Genomic DNA, 26,009 nt, shown 5'->3' with positions numbered 1-26,009 from the left:
GAAGATCAAGGTAGAAAACAATATTTGGTTCACTGGTTTCCAAGCATCTGGCTGAAGTAAAGCAGATCTGTGAAAAGTGACATAAAGGTCCAGCATCAGGCTCCTTCTTTGGTGTTGCTCTGTGTTCCTAGGATGTTGCCCTGCTCCACATGGTCCAAGATGACACTTGACAACTTCCAGACAGCAAGCAGGGGAGAAAAGAAAGGGGAGAGCGCAGGCTGGGAGGAGCATCCATCACTTTTTGGACCGTTTTCTCATAAGGCCAACATTCTGGTGGGCACTGTGGCAGGTGAGGAAAGATTCTCCTACAACACTGCCTGGACTGGCGTTATTCCTGATGTGGAATGCATTAGTGAGTCTTTTAGTTTTCAGTAGATTTTTCAATCTTTTCACACATGGGGACTCTACTTATATAGAATTTAAATCTCAATGTTCTGGAGACTTCACAAGCTCTCTGAAGTTTTCATCTTTTCGTGTGTTAAATTGATAATCTAGAAAAATGGCTTAATATTATACAGTTTATTTCTAGAACAGTTACTTTGAAACTAATGCTTTCCAATGGCCTTCTCAGTTCTTGTTCTCAACCTTCCTGTAACATTTCTGGTCAATTGCTTTCTCTAATCTCTTTCTTGGGCTTACATGGCAAAGAAGATGTTATCTAGATGTCTCTTCCTTCTTTGTTTTCTTACATTTTATGTGTTAGTGATTCCTCCAAATCTACTTCTTGGTCCTTTGAGCTTTCTTTTTTATATACACTTTTCCTTCAATTCCAGTCACTTAGTTTCTACTCACTATAGGATATTTCTTACTACTAGCTTGAATTCAAATATCTAAATAAAATGCACTATTTTCTTCATAAAACAATACCCCTATTGAGTGTTTTTAAATATGCTTACTCATAAAGCATAGTAGACCCAGACATGTAGGTTTAAATTCTGTTCTGTAACCATGTAAGCTACTTAGAATTCAAATGTCTTCCTTTTAAGATGAATACCGTAACAGTACCTACCTCACAAGGTTGCTTAAGTATTATAGTGAAATAATATATTTAATATGCCTAGCACTGTGCCTCGCTGATGAGTTAACAAGTATTAACAACTGCTATCATCATCATCATTACCACCATCACCATCATTATTCTCCCATAACACTCCTGCTCTTGCATATAACTTATACATCGCCTGTCATACACTTGTCATTGCTTATTTCCTTGTATTTGTCTCCTACTAAACTATAAGTTCTGTGAAGACAATGACTGTTTAATATCTTGTCATAGTTCTATTCTCAGAGCATTACAGATTGCTTAGACACACTACTTACGGAATGAATAAACAAATGAATTCTGCAAAGGAAGATGACTAACTGGTCTTTTATGTTGTCTAGTTCTATCTGTTGCATTTTGAAATCTATCTCCAGATGAATCTTCTCATACTCTCTTTGGCTCATGTCAAAAATCTTTAAAAATCCTGTCGCCTACCAAAAAATGTACTAACTTCTTAACCTGGCAACAATCTAATTTCCCAACTTTGTTTTCAACCCCGACACCAATTAAAACTTCTTGATCTGTGTTCAGTTCTCCTCAATGCCTTAGCCTCTGCTTCTACTCCTACTTTATTTTATGCCACTTCCTCACCCTTACCCTATCCCACCTAACTAAACCCTATCCCTCTTTAAAGCTTAATTCAAGTCTCATCTCTTTCTGGAAAGAGGCTATAGAAATCACTTCCTCTTCTGAGTTTCATTAGCCTTCTTTAGCCCACTCATTTGGAGCTTATTACCGCAAAGTAATAAGAGTCGTCTTTCTTGAATATGAATATAAATTTATCTTCTTAAATTAAATGCAAGTTATGTTGCTTGAGAGCTGGGCAATATAATTTTTACCTCCCATCATAGCTAATATCATACTCCACACACAAAAAACACTCTGCTGCCTGACTATACATGATTCCAGTTTTATTTTTAAAATATGCAGATTGTCCAGCAGTGTACTGACCTTGATAGCAGCACAGTCTCTGATATCATAATCCTGCTGAAACTCATTTTCCATGATAACGGTAGATACCTTAAAAGACAAAAAAGGCTTGAGAATTTAAGACTGATTTATAAATATTTGCAATTTAGATGTAATTTAGGCAGCTTTAATAACTCGGGAGCATTCCCATGCCAAGGAAAGAGAACGTTTCATCTCTCTCTCTTTTTTTTTTTTTATCAGGAGGCTAAATCATGAGAGGACTTAGAAAATATAATGCCATCGGTTTCCAAACAAAGGCAGCTCGAGTGTCAGAAATGGAGGGATAATGGTGTATTAAGTTCACAGTTGGAGTCACAGAATCAGGAACTTGCAAAAGAGTTGTTTTTTTTTTTTTCTTTTTTGGCGTGTGTTGCAATGCTAGTTATTTGATGAACTATTCTCAGATATGCTCCAATTTGAAAATGAAAAGTCAAGGAATTTTATAGTTAGAAAGAATACACAATAAATTAATGCAATGGTAATGTGGAGTGAATATTCAATATTTGATAATAATCCACTCTTATAAGTGTTACCTAAAACTTCTCTTTAGGATAATGTAAACATTTGAAATAACATTTAAGGTCTTTTTATTTGTTTACCCCCAAACAAATTTTTCCCTCAATAAAAATACTTTCTTTTTTACACAACTCTCATATTTTTAGATAATAAAAATAAAAGCTTATCATTACTTAAAAAAAAAAAAGAAAATGAAAAAATCAGTTGCTCTACCCAAAGATGACCACTGTATTTAAATACCTATATTTTTATATTTTTGGACTATATATACTCTATACATTTTTTTTAATAAAAATGAGACTCGTAACTTTATTCATACTTCATAATAATAAATCTATTTTAATTTCAATAAAGATACATCCATAAAATTAATTTAATAGTTGTATGGTATGTGGATGTTTTATTTAATAATCAACTTACTTGTTACTGAAACAAATACTCTTTCCATATTATTCTCAAACGAGAAAGTTAAACTTACTGGTGTACGATCACTCCACTGCCAGGATCCTTGTAAATCAGGGCTCCTTTTATTCAAACCTATCCACAGCCAACGCTGGTTACTACGTAAAAAGGCAGCATTAAGTAAATTTGAGTACAATAATTGGCAAAAATATTTAGCATTCACAATGTCTGAAATACTTAGGACATGTAATTTTATTCAGAAGACCTGTCACTAACTGAAAAGCAGTTTCAAGCTATATAAAAAAGTGTTCTGAAATGAAACCAAACCCTAAATATGGGGTAGCTAACAAAAAGGAGCCGTACTTTATAAAATTAAATTTTAAGTTATTTCCTTCACGTGAAGGGCAAAAACTATTCCGCTTTTGACTTAAGAGGGGAAAAAAGTGCATAATTATTCCAAAACTTTTTCTGCATTTCCCTAAGGCAGCGGTCCCCAACCTTTCGGGCACCAGGGACGGGTGCTCCTGAGAATCTAATGCCTGAGGAGTGGAGGTGGAGCTGAGGCAGTGGTGCTAGTATTGGTGAACGGCTGCAAATATAGATGATGCTTTGCTCACTCGCTTGCCGTTCACCTCCTGCTGTGTGCCTGGTTTCTACCAGGCAATGGACCGGTACCAGTTTGCGCCTGGAGGTTGGGGACGCCTGCTTTAAAGTATCTGTCCTTAACGATATCAAATATCTTTTCTTTAAAAAGGAGGACAAACCATTTGGCTAAATTTTTATTAAACATGATTTTAAAAATTATTTAATTCCCATTGCCAGTTAAGTTTAAGATAAACAGGTATTTTTTAAATGCCAAACTCAATGGGCTCTACTAGAGCAAAATAATTAAGCGATCACTTAAGTAATTATATTTGACACTCATAGCTATTATACTTTTATGTACAGGGCACTGAACTAGGTGCAATAGTGATACAGAGAAGCACAAGGCCTAATATCTACCCTCGAATGGCATATTAGTCAAGGAGACAAGCTATATATGAACAAATATAAGACCATTTTCGAAAAACATCAACTGATACAAAATTTGTATATTTTGGTAGTGCAAAAAATGAAAGGTCATTGTGGGCTGTAGGAAGTCAGCAAACATTTTGTGAGGTAGGACAAAAGACAGTCTTCAAAGGATGGTTAATGTTCCTTGCAAGTCATGACATGACTGTTTACCATGTGCCAGTATTCAGACTGGCTGAGAGGAGAAAGGGTAAGTATTCCAGGGAAGAATACAGAGGCAGGGACATACACTGTAAGTGATCTCTTCCCCTCAATGAAACTCATGCACTAGCCAGGGGGATATTGCCTATATCAACAGAAGGGATATAACCATAAAAAAATTTTCTCCACCTCTAACCCAACTTGAAAATTTTCTCTAAAATGTACTGTACTTTCTAGGCCTTAATAAAAAGACCATTTTCCAAGTAATTTTTGTTTTTCGTAATGCTAGTTTCTTTCCATATAATTTAACTTCATTGCATATAGTATGTGGGATCAGTACATATGAATATATATTACGTACACATAATTATATATGCAAGTGTTATATGCATATAAATGTAACACATATTAGAGAAGAAGTAGAATCAAAATCTAAAATTAATCCTTATTCTCAAGCTCAGTAGAATATATGGAATATATGGAATGTACAACTACAAAACTACTGGGAAATAACAAGAAGTCTCCATTTAAAAAATTTGCTAGTAAATCAAAGGTTAGAACAAACTTAACTTTAAATTAAATCCTCATTTTTTAGTAAAATAATTGCTTTCCTTTACTGTTTTCCTTTACTCGACATTCCTTCATATTTTAATATCAATAAGCACTTTTTAATCTTTTCAACTTCAAGCTTTTCAACTCACTGCAAAAGAGAATTTTCCCCTTTCAGTTTTTATTGTTATATTGTTTTGTTTGACAGAGAAAGATCACCAATTTGTAGACTTAAGATAAATTCCCCTGGAAACAATCAAGTCCAGTTCAATATTATTAGCTATAAGGGGAATATGCAGTTTGTATCTTCAACTAATCAGAGCTTTCTTACAGGCTTCCAAATTTATCACATTTCCCAATTGTTGGATATCTAAACCACAGAGTCTAGATAATTGCCATATACAGTATAAGTAAAGTCAGATGGCTAAAATAAAGAGGAGGTTAAGTTTTAGGGACTTTGTGCAGAATTTTGGGTTCCTCTAAAATAAGCATTAGATATTTTATCTTCTTCACACAATCCAACAGTACAACCAGAAGGACGATCAACGATCATTTGTCACATGCATTTATTCTAAAGTCAGTTCCACAGGCAGGCTCTTTACAGATCTATCCTTAACCTAACCACCCAGTCCTCTCTTAGCTCCACCTTTCCCACTTAGAAACCTCTGCTTTCAAGCCCATTTTAGCCTCTGCTGCATCCTAAGAGAATGATTTCCCAAAGAGCCAAGTTGGCCTTATTATCCAAAATCTCTAACCTTCACTACTTTTTGAGATTGAACTTCATTTCAACCAGACATTATAGTTTTCAGTTTTCATTTCAAGAGATTCATTAGTGTGTTATAAATATAGAAAATAGTAGGGGTGTGTGTGTGTGTGTGTGTGTGTGTGTGTGTGTTTTCTCCTGTGTGGTAAAAGGTGGAAAGTATTTCCTCAATCATAGCCCCTGGTTTGATAAAGAGAAGAAATTGAAAGTCGCATTAATCACTGCACAACTCTAATGTGGGTTTTAGAAAATTTGAGAAAAAATGATCATAACTAGGGAATCAAATCAACTGAAATTTTGTCTTTATAAATTTTTTGTACTCCAAGCCCTAAGTATACGGTTTTAAGGCTGTTAGGTTAATAAGGCATTGCATAAAAGGTTAATATGTGTATCTGTGTTAAAATTCCTACTTTTAATCAAATTTCCTACTGCATCTGGTTTCTAAGAAAAACAGTCATAATCTCCAATAAATACTGTTTGATGAGAGTGCTTAGTCTGTAAAGCCTTAGATTTATATCTAAATCCATTCACACCTCATCACAGGAGGTAGTGCACACAGCAGCAGTAGCATTGCAAACAAGGCTTTCTTCTCTAATCCTATGACTATTTTTATACTACAATGGCTTTCCCTGGTGGGCTGCCATTAAGAGTTGCAAGGATCTTAGAGCCTTAATGACTCGGTGCACCATGAATCCTTTTCATTGAAATACAAATAGAGATGTGGAATAGTAGTTTGTGAGAAATATAGCAGTAATCTGACAACTCCCTGGCATGCAATACATAATTTGGGCAATGGACATCTCGCTGAGAAAGGTCAGTTCCTGAAATAAAAAGCAAAAGTGTTCAAGGAGTAAACTTTAGAATCATTTTCTTATATAAATAGGTTTGCTTCCTTCCTTCTCTTCAAGCCATGGTCACAATTTTGCTTTTAGAATATGTTGTCTTTCTAAATATAGCATGGGCAAATGATCTCTTTATTAATGGAGAACATATTAAGCAGACGACAGTCTGTTTAATAGGGCATTGTTTAGCTGCTGGGAGAGCTTAATACAATATGGCCCCCTTTGAGTGAAAGGATTATGGTGATGTTTTTTCCTTGAGCTTTGCTGTTTTTTAAATTCAATATGCATTACTCTTGTGATCAGAAAAAAATTAAATATTGTACATGCTGTGTTATACTAAATGTTAACTGTTTATAACTGGGAGCTAGGATTGAGGTGGTTTTTATTTTCTTCATCATTTTTTAGATTATACAAATTTTACATAACAAACTTGCATTACTTTTTAACTGGGAGGAGAAATCTCAGCAAATGTGATCAGGAACTAAGAAACAAATCAAGAAAGATTCCTTAATTACCTCAGACTTTAGTTTTCTTTTCTAGTGTAATCTATTTTGTATATAGAAGCTTGTCTGGATCATTTATATCATGTATGATGTTCTATTTTTCCATCACTTGATTCCCACGAACATCTACAACCTCACGGCTTAGAACTTATCCATGGCTCCCTATTCTAGTCAAAGTTTCCTAACATTTTGCTTAGAGGTATTATTCAAAATCCACTTTGTTTATGTTAGTAAACAAATACTTTAGCTTAGATGGCATGATATTGTATGTGTTAAGCTTGAAATCTAGGGGTCAGTAAGTCGCTGTGCTTCAAATTCTCACTTAAGGGAGGATCAGCAGTGTATTAGAAAGGCCATGTTCTAGAGGCAGCCACCCCAAGATGTCTGTTATCCAAAGCCACATCTGAGGATTTGGTCATTAGCAGAGTGGATGTCAGAAATGGGTTTATATCAGCAAAATTGGAAGATTTTAAAATCTGCAGGATCTTAAAAATGGACTCTCATTGGTGAAATTGAAGTTATTTGAGAAAAGAGGAACGGCTAAAATATTTAGAGACACTCTCACCTCATGAAAGGGTATTAGAATCTGGTGAGGCTGGTTAGAAATGAGGCATTAGAAATCGATCTGGGGCTTGAGCTCCAAATGGTCCCACGTCTTGTCATTGGGTCGGGTGGGAACAGAGTCCTGCCTCCGGAACACTGTCACATCAACCTCAAATAAACCTTCCATTCAAGATGGCCATTGGAAGACCTAAATGAATTGACTGCTGGGATGTTGTCAGGCTTACAAAATAGGTTGTATGAAACATTTTCAGCCTGCCTCAATGAATGTTTGTTTAATAAATGTCTGTATGTGACGAAAGATTTGGTCTGAGTTTTACATTTATTATAATCTATTCTCGAGGTTGTAGGGAGAAGTCAAGAAACACTCATCTCAAAAACAGCAACAACAAAAAAAACCCTAAGAGTATATCCAAATGAGGTTAAGTTAGTATGCAATGAAATTTTGTACAATAATTTTTAATGCTACAAAATAGTCTAGAATCCTTGAAATTCTGTAATGGATGTTTCAATAAATAAATATTTATGGGACACAGGTATTGTATTTTACATCAAGTTCCAAGCACACAATAGTGAAACTTTACTTTTTTAATGAGAAAAATACAATAGCATATTAATGCAAATCTGGGAAAAGTGGAAAATGTTCACACTTTTAAAAAGTCACTCAAAATCTTTATCTCCCAGAAGTAATAATTATCTTTTTTTGATGCATTTTTGCAATCTACTTTTTAATGTAAATAGTACATTTTTCACTCTTTTATAATTTGCTTTTCCCACCACTTAATGTATTATAAAAATTTACTTATTTACAATATTTAAAAAAAAATCTTAATGCACAAGGGATAATGCCAAAGATTAACAATATGATGACAGTAGGAACCTTTACCTTTTTCTGACTTTCATGAGAATACATTTAATGTTTAATCATTAAGTGTGATTATTGGTTAATGGCTATTGGTTAAGCTACCCTTCTAATCTTTCTTTAATAACAATTTCTATGCTAATTGTATTAATTAAATATGTTAAGTATATTGTATATTTATATATTAAGCCAGGAATGAATAGTGAATTTTACCAGATGCGTTTTCAGCACCTATTAAGATGATTGCATGCTATTTGACTTACTATATAGAGTTCCCAGTACTGACCCAGCCTTGTATTCTTTGAAGAATCCTACATTGTCAAAGTGCGTAATTCTGAGGCATTATAGTGCAGTGGGTTAGAAAAGTGGGTTCTAATAGGTTCAAATATTGGATCCTTTACTTAGTAGGTATATAACCTTGGGCAAGTTTTACTTCTCTGTGTCTCTGTCTCCTTATTTAGATAAAATGGGCATAATAATAGTACTTGCTGCATAGGTCATTCGTTGTAAGGAATAAATGAGCTAATACAAAGAAAACAGGACATATATGGCACATAATAAACATCATGTGTTTATTATATCAGTATTTACTTTTCAAGTCTAGTCATGTAGTTGGTCTGTAATTCTTTGTGCTACTGTTGACAGGCTTTGATATCAGAATTAGATTGATTATTGAAAAAACCAGTTGCTTGCATCAGTTTCTATGTAATGGAATGCCAGCTCTTGCTTGTACTAGTGAAACACACTGTAATGATCTCTTTTGTCAAATGTGAAGGAATACACCTATAAAACCATACAGTTCCCATCTCTTTCTTGGAAGATATTTTTCGTTGATTTGTATAATGATTTATATTTTCCTAGAAATTGTTCATTAATAATTGCATGTGCAATAGCATAGAAATATGAATAATATTCTCACCAACTAAAAAATTTCTCCATGAAATGGGTTTTATAATCCCTTACTTAAGATTCATTTTTAAGTATCTTTTTATTTAATTTTCATGATTTAATCATCATTAGATTTTTTTCCCCCTCCCCCTTTACTAGTCTCAGTACTTTTGCTCATGTTCTGTTTCTCTGGCTCCTTCTCCCACCTTACCTTTCAAAACATTACCTTATCTTTCAAGAAACATGCTTCTTCATAACATTTTCTCCAATTATACTTCCCAGAAATGCTTTCTTCCTCCTCTGAATTCTCATGGCCTTGATTTACCTATATACTAGATTTTTCACCATACTTTTCTTATCCCCACTGTTGGACTTTTTTACGCTATGCAAATAGTGGGGCCTCTGTCTTCCTCATCTTTGAATCCCTCATAGAGTCTGGCACATAAAAATACTTGATGTTCAATGACTGCAAAGCATTGAATGGCCCTTTTAGATAATAAAACATGTCAATTCTGAATACCTAGAAGACATCCAATTTAGCATAGAAGATATCATTCTAAAAGTATTACCTCAACTGGTCCATTAAAAAGTGAAGAAATGCCTTTATTTCATCCATATGATGGAAGCTAGGAAGGTGTCCTCCAAGCGCTTGGCAGAATCTCTCAGCTTCTTCCCAGTTCCTCTTTCTTATAACTCTTTCTATATGAAATAGCTTAACAAAATATAATGTTAATTTGTTTTCTGGTATAATAATAACATATTCATAATTTTAAAGTCAATTATAGTAAAATGTGTGGGCCCCTCAGATGGATTCTTATAGGTATAATGAAGTTGTAGGTAAATGTTCATATACTGTGTCATGGACAGGTCCTGATGAAAGTGTCACTAAAAGCCAGCACAGGTGTCAGCCACTGTTATCAGAGGAATGACCTTCCTCAGCTAGGCTGGCAAACTACTCCAATAAGACACCATGTTCTCCTGCATTCCTAGGACCTTGAGAGATCAAGTGAACCAGCAGATAAAGTGGGAAGGATACTTATGAAAGGTTTAGGAGAGGATTTCTGTAAAGTAATGTAACAACAATATAATTCAGAACGTAATACACTCAGACCTGCACAAGTACAGTACTATTTTCTGATGAAGAAGAATCAAAGGTCAGACTGCACTGATGTGAGAACACTGACAGGCGGCAAAACAAAACTTGCCACTTCGGATTGTTTCTTTGGTTTGTGATGACTAATTTTATGCCAAAAGAAGCACAGTTACTGCAAAGGAAGAGAAGCAGATGGCAAAACTGTAAGTTGAATTATTTTGTCCTGATTCTTCAGTTCCCTGCGATTTAATTATATATTCTTGCCATGGCCTTTGGGTGGGTAAAGTATACTTCCTTGTACATTGACTTAGGACTCTGCCATATGACTTGCTGTGATTAATGGGATATTAGTGGAGGTAAAGTGAACAGAGGTCTGAAATGTGCTTATATGGTTGGGCCTGCCTTTCAGGCTTCAGTGATTGACTGTAAGAACAAGCTCCTGACAGCTGCTGCCTGTTCAGCTCAAGACTCAAACTGAAGGGCCACAGACCCCAACTCATAGCCTGCAGACCAGCATAGGTGACCCAGAGTTGAAAGCAGAGCCAACCTCTGAAGCCAAAACTCGATCAACCGAATGTTATGTGACCCAGAGATCTGTGAACATAAAAAATGTTGTCATAGCCACTGAATTTGGGGTGGTATGTAATAACTTCTGTGTGGGACAGTTGACTGATATAGACCCTAAAATAATTTTTTTTTTTACATTGTAAGAAATGATAGGACTCATCCTTTGACTAACAAGAATTAAAGGGATATGAGAATCACAAGCAAAGTCAGCATGGCATGAAGGATCACCCAACTTCCCAGAACAAGAGAAATCTAGGAAAGAGCCAGTTCTGATTCTGGCCCTGCTCTTTTGGACAGGACAAGAGCTTATGTGGGGATGAGCTGCCTGATGTCAGAGGTTGAATGATACCCTCTCCAACAAGGACTCCCCCAAACACTTAGGTAGGTTACGTATGTGTCTGGGAAGAAGCGTAATTTGTACAAGGACATGGACTACAATAGCAGATAGGCAACTTTATTGAGGGATTGAATGAGAATGTTATTTTACCTTATAGCAAGAAAGACCTGAGGGGAAAGCATGCCAGCCTTCGGGACAGAGGTCTTCAGGCTTGGGAGGTGCTTCTTCAGACTCAGCAGGCCCACTGATTTTCTTGCAAATGGTAAGTGCTCTGAAGTTTCTGCAGTCTTTCACCTCCCACTTCCCAAGAGACATTCCCGTACTCATTGCCACGCACCCGCCTGGAGAAGCTAGGGTTGAATTGGAAAGTTTAATTAAGAATTACATTTTAAAATTAAATTCCAAACATTTCCAGCGCCCTTACTCTTTATTTGAGCCAAGGTGGGGAGAATAAGAAAGAAATGTAATGATGACATGATGACAAGGATGGTAATACAGAGAACTGTGTTCGCTACTTGCCACATACTATTGTAAGAAGATTAAATGAACTGAATCCTTAGCAAAAACAAACAAACAAAACAAAAAAACTCTAGAGTGGATTCTATTGTCATACTGCGGTACAGTGAGGATTAGTGACTTGTCTAAGGTCATATGTTAGCAAGCGGTTGATCCAGGACTAGGATCCAAACGGTCTCTAGGCAGAGCTGCACCCTAAACCACTATGCTACTTGGGGTAGCAGAAGTGGTTCATTTTAGCTTTAAACCACTTTAAGGTTTTTAAGCAACTTAGTAAATTTCAAAACAATTCTCTTTAAGATTCAGATCCAAAAGAAGGATTGGTTCAATAAAGGTAGAAGGAGGTATATATTTGTTTAGCATTTATTTCACATAAGCCGAATTTTTATTTATTTGCAAAAACATTAAAAGATAGCATCATCAGATGCATTTTCCAGATAAGAGTAAGTGACTTGCCCACATCATAGCTATTGAGTAATGGAGTCAAGACTCAAACCCAGATGGCAAAGTGCCATGCTCCCTTCTCTATCACACCACACTGCCTGAAGTGGGCAGAAGACAACAGCATACACTAGAGGTAATGAGAAAAACTTCTATTCCACCAAATGGTCTCATGCCTCATACTTATTCATGGACATAATGAGGAACAAGAAACTGGGAAAAATAATCTGTGTTAACTTAGAGAGGTGTGTTATTTTTCCCCTGTTCTGCCTTTATAGACCAAGCTGGCTGAAGCTGGTAAAAAGAGCTTAACGTTAGTCTTTCTGGCTACAGGACTGAGAGAACAGACATTGTAGCTACTTCCTGAGCACCTCTCCAACCACCAAGGCTTATCCATGAAGTATGTGACAAGGACTCTAAGATGTTGTCTATAAGAGAAATCACATGTAATTTACATGATGGAATATTTTCATTCAAGATGAGATTTGACCAGGATTAACATCTGTATCTATCTTTTACGGGTAAAAAGATGACTTTGTTATCGATACCACTCACATTTATGATGATGATCATGTGTTACGAATTGTGTGGATATTCTCTATTTCAAATATTGTGTTTAATTATATACTCATGTTTTTAATTTCTGTGCTATGAAAATCGGTCTTTATAATCACAAACAAAAGAGAATATATATAATACAAAAGGAGAAAAGTTGAATCCTTTATAGCTGCTATCTTCTACAAAGCCAAAATCCCATTAAAAGCATTGGATTAGAAATCAAGAGATTTGGATTTTAGCAATTTAATAACCGTGTAACTTTTGTCAAGTTAATCATCTTTCTAAGCCTCTGTTTTCTCAACTCTAAAAACAAAGGGACTTCTGAGGTCCTTTCCAGCTCTAATGTTAAGATTCCATGGCTAATTGACCTCAATACTTAGGCTGGCCTTAGGAGGATGAACTAACTTTCAGAATAAGTAATACCTACGATATATGGCTTTCTTAATTGTCACCTATTGTAAATAATAGAAATAAATACATTCAATCTGGGAAAAAGAAGTTAAGAAGCAGAGACATGAAAAAATAAAGTGTTTCACAGTAATGTTTCTAGATTCTGCTTGACACATGGAAAAAAAAAAACTTGTGCTAAGGGTTCTAGCTCTATGCCATTAAATGGTGGTTTCGAAAACTGAGTTTTCAGCTTCTTTTATTGGGTTATTCCCAAGGATTTAAAAGGAAGATGTAGTCACTACTTCTATTTATGATCCCGTAGACAGACTCTAGTCTTGGAGATCATAATTTCCCTCACATTTCAAAGGTAAGTGAAGAACATATTTGGGAGGATGCTGTTATTTCACAAGTCACTGCATTCCATCACTTTAAAGGCTAACACACTCACCTGGCTCAAGAAATTTCCAGTTGGAAAAGGTTACAGAACGTTTTACTCCACCATCACTTGCCCAACTATACTCGCCACATGAATCTGCATCTCTCAGGCCAGTCCAGAAGTATTTTCCTGGAGATTTAGTATACTTTTTAATCATATCATTCAGGTATTCTTGCTCAAATCTACAAAACAGGAGTCAAATTTGTAAATGTTTTTACAATGACTGAATACCATGTAAATTGAAGATGTACCCTTTTCTTAAGAAGAACATTAGCAAAGGAACCCAGAATCAAAAGTTCATTAGTACATGTTTACTGATGGGCACACCTGCTCATTATAGTCAGATTGCAGTTGGTTCCAAAAGGGACCTCATCCTTGTAAATCTTGTAACAGGTTTCTCCATGTCTCTTCCAACCCTAAATCAGAGGAGAAATATCGTCAAACTATCTTCTAGACTCGATGATGCCTCCTCTGACAAACAAGGTTCTGCTACATTGCTAACATCTTACAACTTATGGAAATCAAGGACAAGGCCAGTGGATGCATACACATAATGAGGGTGGAATACAATTTCATAGATAACCTCCACAAGACTGAGCCTGTGTCAGATAGAAGGTGTGTCTTTAGGTCTCTTTACTCCTAGGGCCTTGCTCATCAAAAGAGTATAATGCTGTTGGCTGAATTATTTTTGAACAGGACTAAAAAAACTGAGGGAACTAAATACAGCAACATTGAGGATAATAATCATGTACACAGTTATAGAAATTCATGAATAGAAAACTCTTTTTCCTATAACACTTTTTGTTCCGTAATAATGTCAATATTCTATGATTCACTGTACTCACTGCTCTAATGTAAATGAACAGAAGCTAGTAATTCTTCTGCTTTCCAAGTCTGAATTGTTTAAGTCTCAACTCCCATTCCTAACCGAGAAGGTGTAATATGCTTAGGAAAGGTTATGCAGAGCTTTTACATACCTCATCTGGAGGACACATCTTATCAGATCTTGTATCATTTATGTTTTCTCCCTTTTTCTTACAAACATATTTAAGTTTCTTTTCACATGATTGAACTTTCCACTGACCTAGCTTTTAAAAAAGAAAAAGAAAAATTTCCCACAAGACGTTATTTGCCATATGTTTAGAACTGAACTCTAACTTATTTTAAGTCAAGATAGTTTCTTCTCACAAAACCACGAAGTGGGAAGACAGGAAGGAGGAAGAGGAGAAGGCAGAGAAGGAGAATGAATATAAATGCAAGATGAAATCTGAGAACATACTCCTAGAAAATGCTACTCCACAGATCTGCATAATTTCAATATCACCTCAAGGTCACAGTAGGGATGAATTTCATGAAGAACTCAGCCCACAAACAATTGCCAATGTTCTAGTCTTTTTCCATACGACACAGCCAAAGATGGCCCAGGTTAAAAACTTTGGGGCATGGCACTACCCTGTCTCAGTTTCCTCATATGTAAAATGATGATTAGAATAGTCACTTTCCAAGAATTCTACAATAAAAAGTTTTTTCCAATTCTACTTCAAGCTTAGACTTCAAAGTTCTCTCTTTCAAATATACTAAGCATTTATTTTGCTTAATTAACTAAGTAATTCTGCTTTCTTCAAATTAAATTTTAATAAGTCAATTGTGGTAGGGTTTTTGAGAATTGAATTTTCTAGTTGGACACTGGAATGCTGTCTAGGTTTGCTACCAGTTCAGTTTTGCCCATGGAAAGTCATTTCTTTCTATCTTTGACTCTCTTCTAAAGACATCTTAGATATCCTTTTAAATAGAACACCAAATGTGACATCCTTCTAAATCAATCTTTGATACCTTTCTAAATACATATACCACTTAATGCTTCCACTTAAGTCTCTCTAGAAGGTCGGGTGACACAATCAGTCTGCTAAACAACTGAAAGTCCACAGGACAGTGATACAAACAAAATATAGAAGTACATATGTCATTTCTGTTCAAGATACAGCTTATTTTAGATGCTTAACTAAAGCATGTTCAATAAATGTTTAAGCATTCTACAAGAGTAAGAGGTTCTATGAATACACAGACAATTTTTTAATAAAAATATATTTTTTTACTTTTCAAAGTAGGAGTAATATAAAACTTCACCTGAACATGAATTTGGAAGATGGTATGTTTCAGATGGCTACATGTTAAATATCACACTGGTAGTCCTGAGAGGAAGCAGCTTATTAGAACAAATCCAGCACAAGAATCTGTGTTCTAAAGGGATTCTCTTGATGTTTCAGACCAGAGCAGCTGCTCGCAGAGAGGAAGTGGATTGCTTACTTAGTCATTGTTTTATTTACCTTTTCTCAGTGGCTACAGAAAGACAATCTACAGGGCTCTTACCTTTTATTTTCTTTTACAGCTAAAACGTAATTATCCCATCCAAAGTAATCTTAATATTATTATTGGGTATAATGATAAGAATATAAATAAACCACAGGAAGTTTCCTACCTTTCCTAAATAAGAAACACAGTTGGGGGTCTTATGGTAGGGAACATTCGGTTCATTCTCATCCCAGTATGTTAGAGTAACTTCAGTACCATCTGACCATTGAAATAAAGCTGGTGTATTTATGTTCTTAAGACCTGTCCATGTTTCTTCCTTGGCATCTAAAAGAAAAATGTTTCAGTTGTTTGCAGTTTACTCAGCTACATACTTCAATATGTACACTGTTATTGAGTTTTACATTCTGATTTGGGGTTTTAAGAGACTTGATGGTATTATTCTTTTTTCTTTTACTTTTAATTCAGAAGATGGTTTCTTAATTAACCTGTTAAAATGTTGATAAGTTAGGCAGGCTGAGCGATGAGGGCTCTTCAGGTCACTCGCGTGGGTAGAGCACACAGATGGAACAGCTGTACTATGACCTTTAAGGCTGGGTGTTCCTGATACCTGACTTAGATAAATCTTGCTTTACAGAGAATAATAAAATTGTATAAATGCAATCATAGATATCCTAATTAGACTAAGGATATTGTCCATCACTGCCCTGGAATGAATATACTGACTTTCCAGGTGAAACAATTGGCACCACACTGACACAGAACAGGTATCTACCATTCACTACTATTAGTAGTAAATCCCAGAAGATTATAGTATTAGCAGTGTATTTTTGTTCTTCAATTGCTAGCTTTCAAATAATTACAAAAGTGAAATAATCATCAGTTAAGTGTCTGGAGAACTTAAACAGCATTTAGCTTATGAGAAAAGGGAAATTAGTCAATTAATGGTCGTACTGTCAAATTGGTAGCTGCTAGCTACCGATGTGATTATTTAAATTTGTAAATTAATTAGACTTAAATAAACGTAGAAATTCAGTTCCTCAGTTTCCCTAGCTACATTTAAATGCTCAAAATCTACAAGTGCCTGGTGACTATTATATTGGACAGTACGGATTACAGAACAGTTCCATCATGGCAGAAAATTCTATTGGACTGTGCTGATCTATAAGGATCAAATTGTAAGCTTTTCATTCCCTCTAAGCATCTGAAAATAGGGATACTTTAAAATGTTTTAAACCTCTCAAATAGGATATTTTAAAAACTTACCCCCATTATGGAGTTTTGTCACAACCACTTCCACATCTGCTAAAGAATGAATGCTGATGAGGTCACTGCCGAAGGCCTTGCATTTTACGTGTGCCTCATCCCAGGAATCACTTTCATTTACCAGCAGATAGCAAAACCCATTATTTGGCAGCCAGCCTGCATCACAGCGGGTATCTGAATATGTCCAAACATCTGGGGGGAAAAGCAGCTATTTATATTCCAGTAAAGTTATAACTATTTTGAATCAATAACATTACAAATTCTTTTTTCTTGAATCCTAAGGCTTCTGGAAAACTAAGGAATGTGATGTCAGACAGTACAGTGACATGAACTTATGAGGTGCTTAATGTCTACAAAGCATGGTAAGAGTGACTACAGGGGTTCAGATAATATGACTTCAATGTGATACAAACAGGCTACATGGCTGGGCTCAGATTATTTAAGGAAGGACTGCTCTTAGTTCTAGTAGACAGAAGAAAGGTGCGGGGTAAACCAGTTGCTAACATATCTCTTCCTTGGTACAGGATTGGTTAGGTTCCCCTCTGGTCTCTGCCTCTGAGGAATTATGAGGTCAAACTTCCTTTTCGTGTATAGTCAGCTTTGCAGGGGATGTGCATTAATGTTTACTGTTGAACAAAGGATGGACAGATACTTAAGGAACAAATTAAGACATTTATACACTCTACACCAAGAGGGGGCAGCAGCAGAGGGCAAGGATAGAGGGCATCTCTTCTTTCTTCCCCTCTGCTAGACCTCTAGCCCTCACGAAATTAGTGGTTCTTTGTTTTGATCATGATAAAGTTCATCTAAATGATGGTAAAAAAAGATTAAAGAGTGATATATAACCCATATAAAATACTTCTACCTCTCTCAATAGATCTCGAAAGTAGTTTAGTTACTCAGATTTCATCAATTCAGAACTATTTGTAATGTTTGTTTTATGAAAATGCAGCATCTTAAAAATGTGGACTGTTTTTTACTAAAGGATAAAATTCAGGTTCATCTAGCTTCTCACATTTGTGAGATAACTCAACTTTAAGGTTCTGAAACACCATTTATTATTATTATTGTACTTTACAATTGTGATAAAGCAACAGAGGGGGAAAAATCACCCATAACGAAATTTAAAACAATCATTTTCCTATTCTAGTCTTTGTCTCTATGAATTCATATTCTTACAAGATTAAAATGATAAGTAGGCACATCATTTTGTTCTGCTCTTTGTATTTTCCTGCTGGCACAGTTATTGTAATAAATGCATATTATTCAATCATGTGGAAATATCATGATTTACTTAATAACTGCTACTATGCGATATTTATTTGACCTATCTTCAGCCTCCCTGGTTTATTTTCATTTGTGTTCTTTTTTCTATTATGCCTTTTGTTTCATGGACTAAATTTGGTGGGAATCAACTTGGAAGATAAATGTTCATTTTCTCTATTATTTTAAAACATCCCTTACATTCTTTATTCTATATACTTATTATTTAATCTTAAAACGGTAGCTTTATGCTCTTATGTGGATGAGAAAATGTTACGCTTTACTTCCCCCACCCCACCCCAACATCCTTAATGCAAGACATTTTAAAACTTTCTTTTTTCCTCCCAATTTTGAGTGTTAGGCTTTCTTATTCAGTGAGAATTTAATCAAATGCCGAGGATTTGGTGGGCACTTCTCTTCTCCGTTCTTTCAAAGACTCCTCAAACTTCTCTGCTCCTCAAGAAGTTCAGTTTTTCTGTCTCTCTTACCTACAAACTCTCTGGGGGAAAAAAATCCCTCTACACATATTGTCCTTCTGCATCTCTACCTGATTTATCAACGAAAAGACCTAAAGAACCAGCCTGGCGAAGAAGGACAGAGGAGGGTTGGGCATTGTGGGGGAGGAGGTGGGAAAGCCTGGGAGTGTTCCTGTGTCCATCATTTTTGACTTGTCACAGAGGCAGATAACAGTACATAAGACCTGAGTTGCATCAGCATCACCAGGAAGCTTTTTAAACACAGACAGCTGGGTGTCACCTGAGAGTTTCTGATTTGGTAAATCTGGGGTAGGTCCTGAGAAACTGCATTTAAACAGGTACAGGCAATACTGATGCTCTTGGTCTGGGGACTACACTTTGAGAATGGAAATCTATTTCCCATCTAGACTATCTCTGCCTTCTTATGGGCATAGACCAAACCAAAGTTTTATTCATGTATAGTTGATAATATCTAACCACTGGGTCAAAGTCAATACTTTTCAGCATTGGCAGTATTGGGTGAAAGAAAGGTAAGAATAGATATCTGAAATGGGTTGACTGGACTTCACAAAACTGTAATTTTAAGACCCATTTGTACAAGAAAGTGAGAAAGATACCTGTTAACTCTGCTGTATTATTTAATGCTTTCTTGCAGATGTAGGGCAGTTGAGCTTCACAGGTGGAACCCCGCCACAGACCAGATGTGGCATCCATGGTTGCACAGCTTGACCCACCTATGGTAGGTGCACTGGGCATATCTTAAATGATAAAATTTTCAAACAGTTAAAAGAAGGTTAGGACCAGAGTGATAGTTAGAAAAAATCATTGGTATTCCTAGTTTCCTACTTTTACGGGAACCCACAAAACAGTTAAAAACTTCTAGTAAATTGAAATGTGTAAGCCTTAATGGACAAAAATGTGCTTAAATATGTCTTTCTTATAAAATATAAAATACATGGGGAAAATACTCTGATGTACTGCAGTTAATTTTAAAAACAAAACCAAAATCCAAACCTTTTTCTCCAATTAACTTCCATGTCACATCTTGTGGTTAGTAGCTTTAATCTGCTACTCTATTCAATGTACTAATTTTTGTGTATGTAATGCCATTTAGGCCTTGAATTAAATATTAAGTTATTTCTAAAGAGTCTACTTACTTAGATAATAGAGAATTTATTTACTAATAATGAAATTTCATTAAAGTAAAATGATCTGTTGGCATTTTATTGTACTTAACTTGTTTTTCTTATATGTATGCAGAATATTTTTGTATTATATTGAAGTTGATGTTAAGTTTTAGGTTCTACGTTTGACAGAAGCCTATGATTTTATTTTTTTAAAGTGCATCTAAACCTCTCTTTTTGGGAGAAAAATCTTTTGGCTAACTAGGGTTTTTTTTTTTTTCACTACAAATTTTTCTTTAAGGAATTTATTTGTGTAATGAAAAATAACCATTATGTTCTCAGTAATTGGGTGCTATAGTGGGAGACCCCCAAGAGTTTTAAAATGAAGGAACATTTCCATATTAGAGTTAAGCTGCAGATGAAACACAACATAGGTCAGTCATAGATATGTCCAGTCCTCTAAGGGACACGGAATGGCTCCTGGGCCATGAGATGAGACTCATTCTGCTCTTATCTAAAAATGTAGCATTGCTCTAAAGGTTAGAGACAAATGCTCAGTTGCTCATGGTGTGGTTCAACTTGACTACACTGGTATCAACTTGGCTATAATGGCATAATGGCTATAATGGTTAAGCCTTAGAAGGATTTAGGAAAAAAAATAATTCTGAGAGGTAACCATAATAAAAGTCGTCAAGATTTAAAATTTTTATGTGTTCTCAGTGAGTAAGAAACTCTTATTATTATTTTTTTTTTGAAGCTTTTGCTTTGTGCATAGTAGGTGGAAAGGAGCAGTTACCTGTGTCCCAGTTGAGAAAGTTTAATGGCTTTTGATCAGACCATTCCCAGCCTCTAGAAGAGTACAGGTGATTTAAGCCAATCCAGAAGGTTCTTGCAATGCCTTCTTTTTCTATAAGAATTATATAATTTTAACAAGTGACAAAATTACCTGTTATTTTCTAAGTCAGATTTAAGTTTCTACTAATAGCAAAAATATCTGAAGGACTTGATGCAAGGCAGAAATCCCTGTAGGAGGCCATTTGTCCAACAAAGGCAAGCAATGCTGATACACAAAAAAACTTTAGACTACTGAGAAACCCAAGGGTGATGAGCTGATTCAATTCAGCTTTCTTGTTAGCTTGTGCAATTTTCTTTCTTCTAAGATAAAAACAAAAATTTTCAGAATAGCTGTTTCACTACTTGTCAGAAAGCAGTTAGTCAGAGGGATGTAAAGTACAGCACAGGGAATATAGTTATAATATTCTAATAATATGTATGGAATCAGATGAGTACTAGACTTACTGAGGTAATTACTTCATAAGGTATATAAATGTCTAATCACTATGTTATACACATGAAACTAATATAATATTGTATATCAACTGTAATTAAAAAATAAATTTTTAAAAAGCAGTTATATAGAAAAAGCATACCTGTTACCTGTTATTTATCTGTTACCTGTTACATATCTAGATCTTAAAAATCTAATTGTATTCCAGTCTAGCAGTTTAAATTCATTAAGAACATATTATTTACCAGGTACTAAAGATACAAAAACCAAAATGACAGTCCCTGCCTTCATGAGGATTTTAATCTGTTGAACAGATTTTGTGGACATCTAAAGTGGTAAAGCATTATCAGTACTGTTTCAGAAGTATGTCCAGGAGTTGTTTGGTAAGCAATGGTATATACAGCTCTAGAGTCCAAAGGAGACATTTAGATTGGAAATAAAGATGGGACACACACACACACACACACAAGTGCCTGTGCACGATACAGCAGAGATGTATCATTCCAATTTATCATTTGAAAATAAGACACCATCAGCAAAAAAGAAGAGAGAAAGATAAAGCAGAAATAATTTAAGTATCAAGGCCAAATGCAAATATCCAGGACAACATGCATATGCCCATAGGCAATGAATGAGATTATGCTTGTATAGGTCCAATGTATTAGAAAAAGAATGTAAAGAATGTGTGAATTATTGAAAGAATTTTCACACCACTGCCAAGAAAGTCAACAGAATTATTTGAGAAACTGTTAAGACTTCATCAACATTAGGAAGGAATACTTTGAATAATCCTGTCACTCCCTTTGAATAATCCTACTGTTTACCTGCACATAGTAAGAACATATTTGTGATGGAATAAAAGGATCTTTGGATGCTGTCAGGCTTTTAATTTGCTTCATTACACTGTCCTATTTGTGATTTGTATTGATAACTTATTCATTAGAATCAGAGAATTTTAAAATTGCGACTGCATTGACAAACAGCAATGCTCTTTATGTGTCTTATGCCGAGTGGATACGAATGGGAAATTGATAAATTCTAAAAGTCCTGGTCGGCTAAATACAAAGGGCAGGGATTTCTTATATGGCCTGGATAATCTGGAGCTATACTTTTTTTCTACATATAGTTCAAGCAAGAAGTTGACGAAAATGAGACTCTGCTTACCTTCATCTTTGCCTTCAAGAAACAGATGATTACTAGCATAAATCCCCATACCTAATCAAATAGGCAAGTCTACTAAGGCAGATATTTCTTGATTGTTCTCAAGACCCTTGTTCAGATCTGACTCTATATTTCTATTCTTCTCCCTACAGTGATAGATGACAGAGCCTGATAAAGGCCATGCATCAGGGATGAACCATATGAGAGCTCTTCTAAAGCACCAGAGAGGCCTTAGCCAGCAGGGCCCCTGACTTACGATGTGATCTAGCCTTGGGGCACCTGTCAAGGTGGCTCAGAGTAAATAGCCCCTCAATGTGGAGGCAAATTAGGAAGAATGAAAATGTGCTGCTTCTGCTCTGAAACTACTGGGACCTCTTTTGTAGCTCTGGCGTGAATCTGTGGTTAGAGGTTCCCTGGAAAGGCCAGAGTCATGGGAAACCTACCTCCCAAACAAAATCCAGTGAGTATAAGGAAGCCAAGTCCCCCACCCCTAGGCCTCTGGATGAGTAAAACAAAATCAAACCTAATTAGGTGCAAGGCAAGCAGAAAAAAAGATAGCTCTTTCAGACTGCATGAGATTTACCTTCAAAGGGGCGGCTTCTGCTTTTTTTCTGGCGGCAGATTCCCTGGTCCCACCCAACCATTAGCTACCAAACCAGAAACTGTCTGGGAATAACATTAGCCATTATGTTCTATATATGTACAACTCTTATTTCCTCAACTAGATGATACATTTTGATCACAAAATCTGTCTGACTCACTTTTGTTGACCTCACTGCTCTTAGTCCAATATTTATACATGGCAGTTTTCAGTAAAGGGACACCTAACAGAAACTTCAAGAAATTTTCAATATTTGGATACTCTGAGTTTCAGATGTTCAAGTATAGCTTTCTTGGGCCTTGGGAAACCAACAGTTGTAATTAGACACGCTGACATGCCTAAACAGCATTTATAGTGACAGAGGAGCTTGAAACATTAGAAAAAGATGTATCGCTAAAATTACTGATATACATAAAATGTTGAGAGTGTCTTGCCAAGGGTTGGGGACAGCTGGGTCCTTTAACACAGTATCTTACTTTCAATGGATGCATAAAAAAATTCTGAAACATTCATTCTTCCAAGCGCATTGTTAGATTGATAGTCATACTTTGACACGTTTCCCCTTCATGATAGTCATCACTTTCCAAACGTTAATATTCCAGGAGACTTAAATTTATTGGCGCTTTCCACCTATCCAGTCTTCCACTTAGGTAGGCCTCAAATATATTGGGTTTATGACAAATGTATTATATCTAGTTAAGTTGAGTTTAATATTTATTAGCCTGTAAATAAAAATGGCATCTTCTACATGAGAAAAAAAATTACAATATTTCTTGTAAGATTTCAGTGAGGTCTGGAATAGAATTTCATTGCTAAACACTAGCCCATTAGGCTTGATAGATTTTCATTCTAGAGGTCTGATTATTCTAGTATCAAACAACACGGGAAAAAGTAAAAACTATAAGAAAAGAGATCTTCATAAGACTTTAACCAAAAAGCATTACAAAAGACTAGAAGGCTTTTAATGGTAAGAAGAAATAAATAAAGATATATAACAGGAATAAGTAGTACAGTAAAAAGTAGGGGCTCTGGAATTATATGTGTTGATATTCAAATCCCATTTCTTGTACTCACTTGGCTGTGTGTTGTTAGTTATATTATTTCTGAGCATCAATTTCCTTATCTGTGGGTGGGGATAAAAATATTGTCTATGAGGTTGCAATGATATTAAATTATTTATCTGGAAGTATTAGGGTTTTGCTTATAGTTAGTTAGCATTTATCAAATATGATTATCAAAAAATAGTGTGACAGGATTTATCTGAATTAGTCAATAGGTGTTTAACACATGGAAATAATGCTTAAAGTTTTGTGCAAAAGGAAGATATAAACCCATGAGATCCATCTCTGTCTGCAAAGAACTTAATAGTTTTATAAAAGCTGAATGCAGGTACATTCCTGATACAGCTAATTTTCAAGTCAAATTGATTGTGTTCAAATTTTAACTCGGCTAATTACTCATGGGTGACCCTGAACAAGTTACACTTCCTCTCTGAGCCTCACATTCCGTTATGTGCAAAATGAGCATAACAACAATAACACCTACCTCATATGAGATAAAATAAGATAATGTATAAAAAGCATTTAGTATTCTGTCTGGAACATCAGCAGCAGCAGCAGCAGCATATCATATATTATGATTATTTTTTCATTTATTGAAGAAATCATCAGGGACTCAGTAACTTGGGTTTCTTGATTTTTAAAAATCAAGAAAAATAATATAAAAACTTTATAAACTTTCTGGTAAAAGATGGGCAACACTTATAGAATTTTACTGAGTACATAAAAGAAGCCTTAAATAAGTAGAAAGGCATACTATTTTCATAGATGAGAAGACTTAATGTAGTGACTGCGATCCCTCCCTAATTAATTTATAATTCGATGTAATTCTAAAGAATAAATGGTCAAAAAAAAAAATAGCCAAGGCGATTCAAGAAAAAAAATGAATAAAGGGGAACTTGCTCATTCTGAAAACAAGATTTGCTATGTGAGACTGAACTAAGTAAAACAATGTGGAATAGACAGAGATAAATGAACCAAAGGAATAGATGGAAAGCCTAGAAACAACCCACATATAATAAGAGGGTTTACATTTATTAGAGATGACATAATAAATCAAAGGGGGAAATATGAAATAGTGCTTGATAAACTGACTATCCAATTGTATAAAGATAAATTAGATTCCCAGCTCTACAAATTATATTCCAAATGGATTAAAGATGTTAACTACGAAAAGCAAAATTATAAACTCTTAGAAGAAAACATGAGAGGATATCTTTATCACTTTAAGGCCAAGAAAGAACTTGCTAAATAATATATAAATAAGCATAGAACATTTTTAAAAATTGATGTTTGACCAAATAAAAATTAATGTATTTTTTATGATAATAGGCAACAAAAATAAAGTGAAAAGACCAAAGAGTAGGAAAAGATATTTGTAATCCTACAACACAAGATTAGTATCCAGAATATATAAAGAACTGTAACAAATGAAGAAGAGAAAGGCAACCGATTCAACAGAAAATAGGCAAAGGATATGAACTGGCAAATGACAAAGAAAAAAATGAATGCATAATAAACATAAGATGTGAAACCACATTAATTATCAAGAAAATGTAAATCAAAAATAAAACATGATTTCACATTAACTATATTGGCCAATTAATAAGCCCGTGCTAGTGGAGGTGTGTTTACTACAATTTGGAAAGCAATTTGGGATTTTTGATTAGGGGTGAAGAGGAGTGCACCCCATGACTCAGCAATTCATTCTCTAGAGAAACTCTCAAACATGTCTGCCCGATGAGGCCCATACAAGGATGTTCCCTGCAGAGGTGTTTGCAATAGCAAAAACTGAAAAACTGTTTCTCAATAAGGCAATAGATAAATCGTGGTTTTTTCATTATAAAATGTAATACCAATAAGTGGTAGTTGACATGGATAAACTTATATATGGGTAAATAAGATAGTATTTGTATCATTTTCAAACACAGAGCAATAGTATAATGGAAATATATATAGGATTTATACGTATATATGATGCAAGAGCACTCAAGGGATGATTATTTTGAGAAGTG

The 26,009-nt window shown here is 35.1% G+C and overlaps 1 protein-coding gene across 2 annotated transcripts in view; it reads right to left on the bottom strand.

Moving 5' to 3' along the window:
* LOC107514794 (CD302 antigen) overlaps positions 1-26,009 on the bottom strand; it is a 107,002-nt gene that overhangs the window by 66,635 nt on the left and 14,358 nt on the right. For both annotated transcript variants that reach the window (XM_016152864.2, XM_016152866.2), the window contains exons 5-15: positions 20,683-20,793; positions 19,380-19,520; positions 17,024-17,215; positions 15,927-16,084; positions 14,425-14,535; positions 13,775-13,863; positions 13,460-13,629; positions 11,257-11,456; positions 9,679-9,821; positions 3,006-3,087; positions 1,994-2,062 (exon numbers count right to left, since the gene is read on the bottom strand). In XM_016152864.2, coding sequence (XP_016008350.2) covers positions 1,994-2,062; positions 3,006-3,087; positions 9,679-9,821; positions 11,257-11,456; positions 13,460-13,629; positions 13,775-13,863; positions 14,425-14,535; positions 15,927-16,084; positions 17,024-17,215; positions 19,380-19,520; positions 20,683-20,793 — 1,466 coding nt within the window. The remainder of the gene's footprint in view (positions 1-1,993; positions 2,063-3,005; positions 3,088-9,678; positions 9,822-11,256; positions 11,457-13,459; positions 13,630-13,774; positions 13,864-14,424; positions 14,536-15,926; positions 16,085-17,023; positions 17,216-19,379; positions 19,521-20,682; positions 20,794-26,009) is intronic.

Source organism: Rousettus aegyptiacus, unplaced genomic scaffold (assembly GCF_014176215.1).
Source record: "Rousettus aegyptiacus isolate mRouAeg1 unplaced genomic scaffold, mRouAeg1.p scaffold_m13_p_2, whole genome shotgun sequence".
NCBI classification, from domain to species: Eukaryota; Metazoa; Chordata; class Mammalia; order Chiroptera; family Pteropodidae; genus Rousettus; species Rousettus aegyptiacus.
The sequence above is the reverse complement of the archived record's forward strand: the minus strand, read 5'-3'. Positions and strand labels throughout refer to the sequence as shown.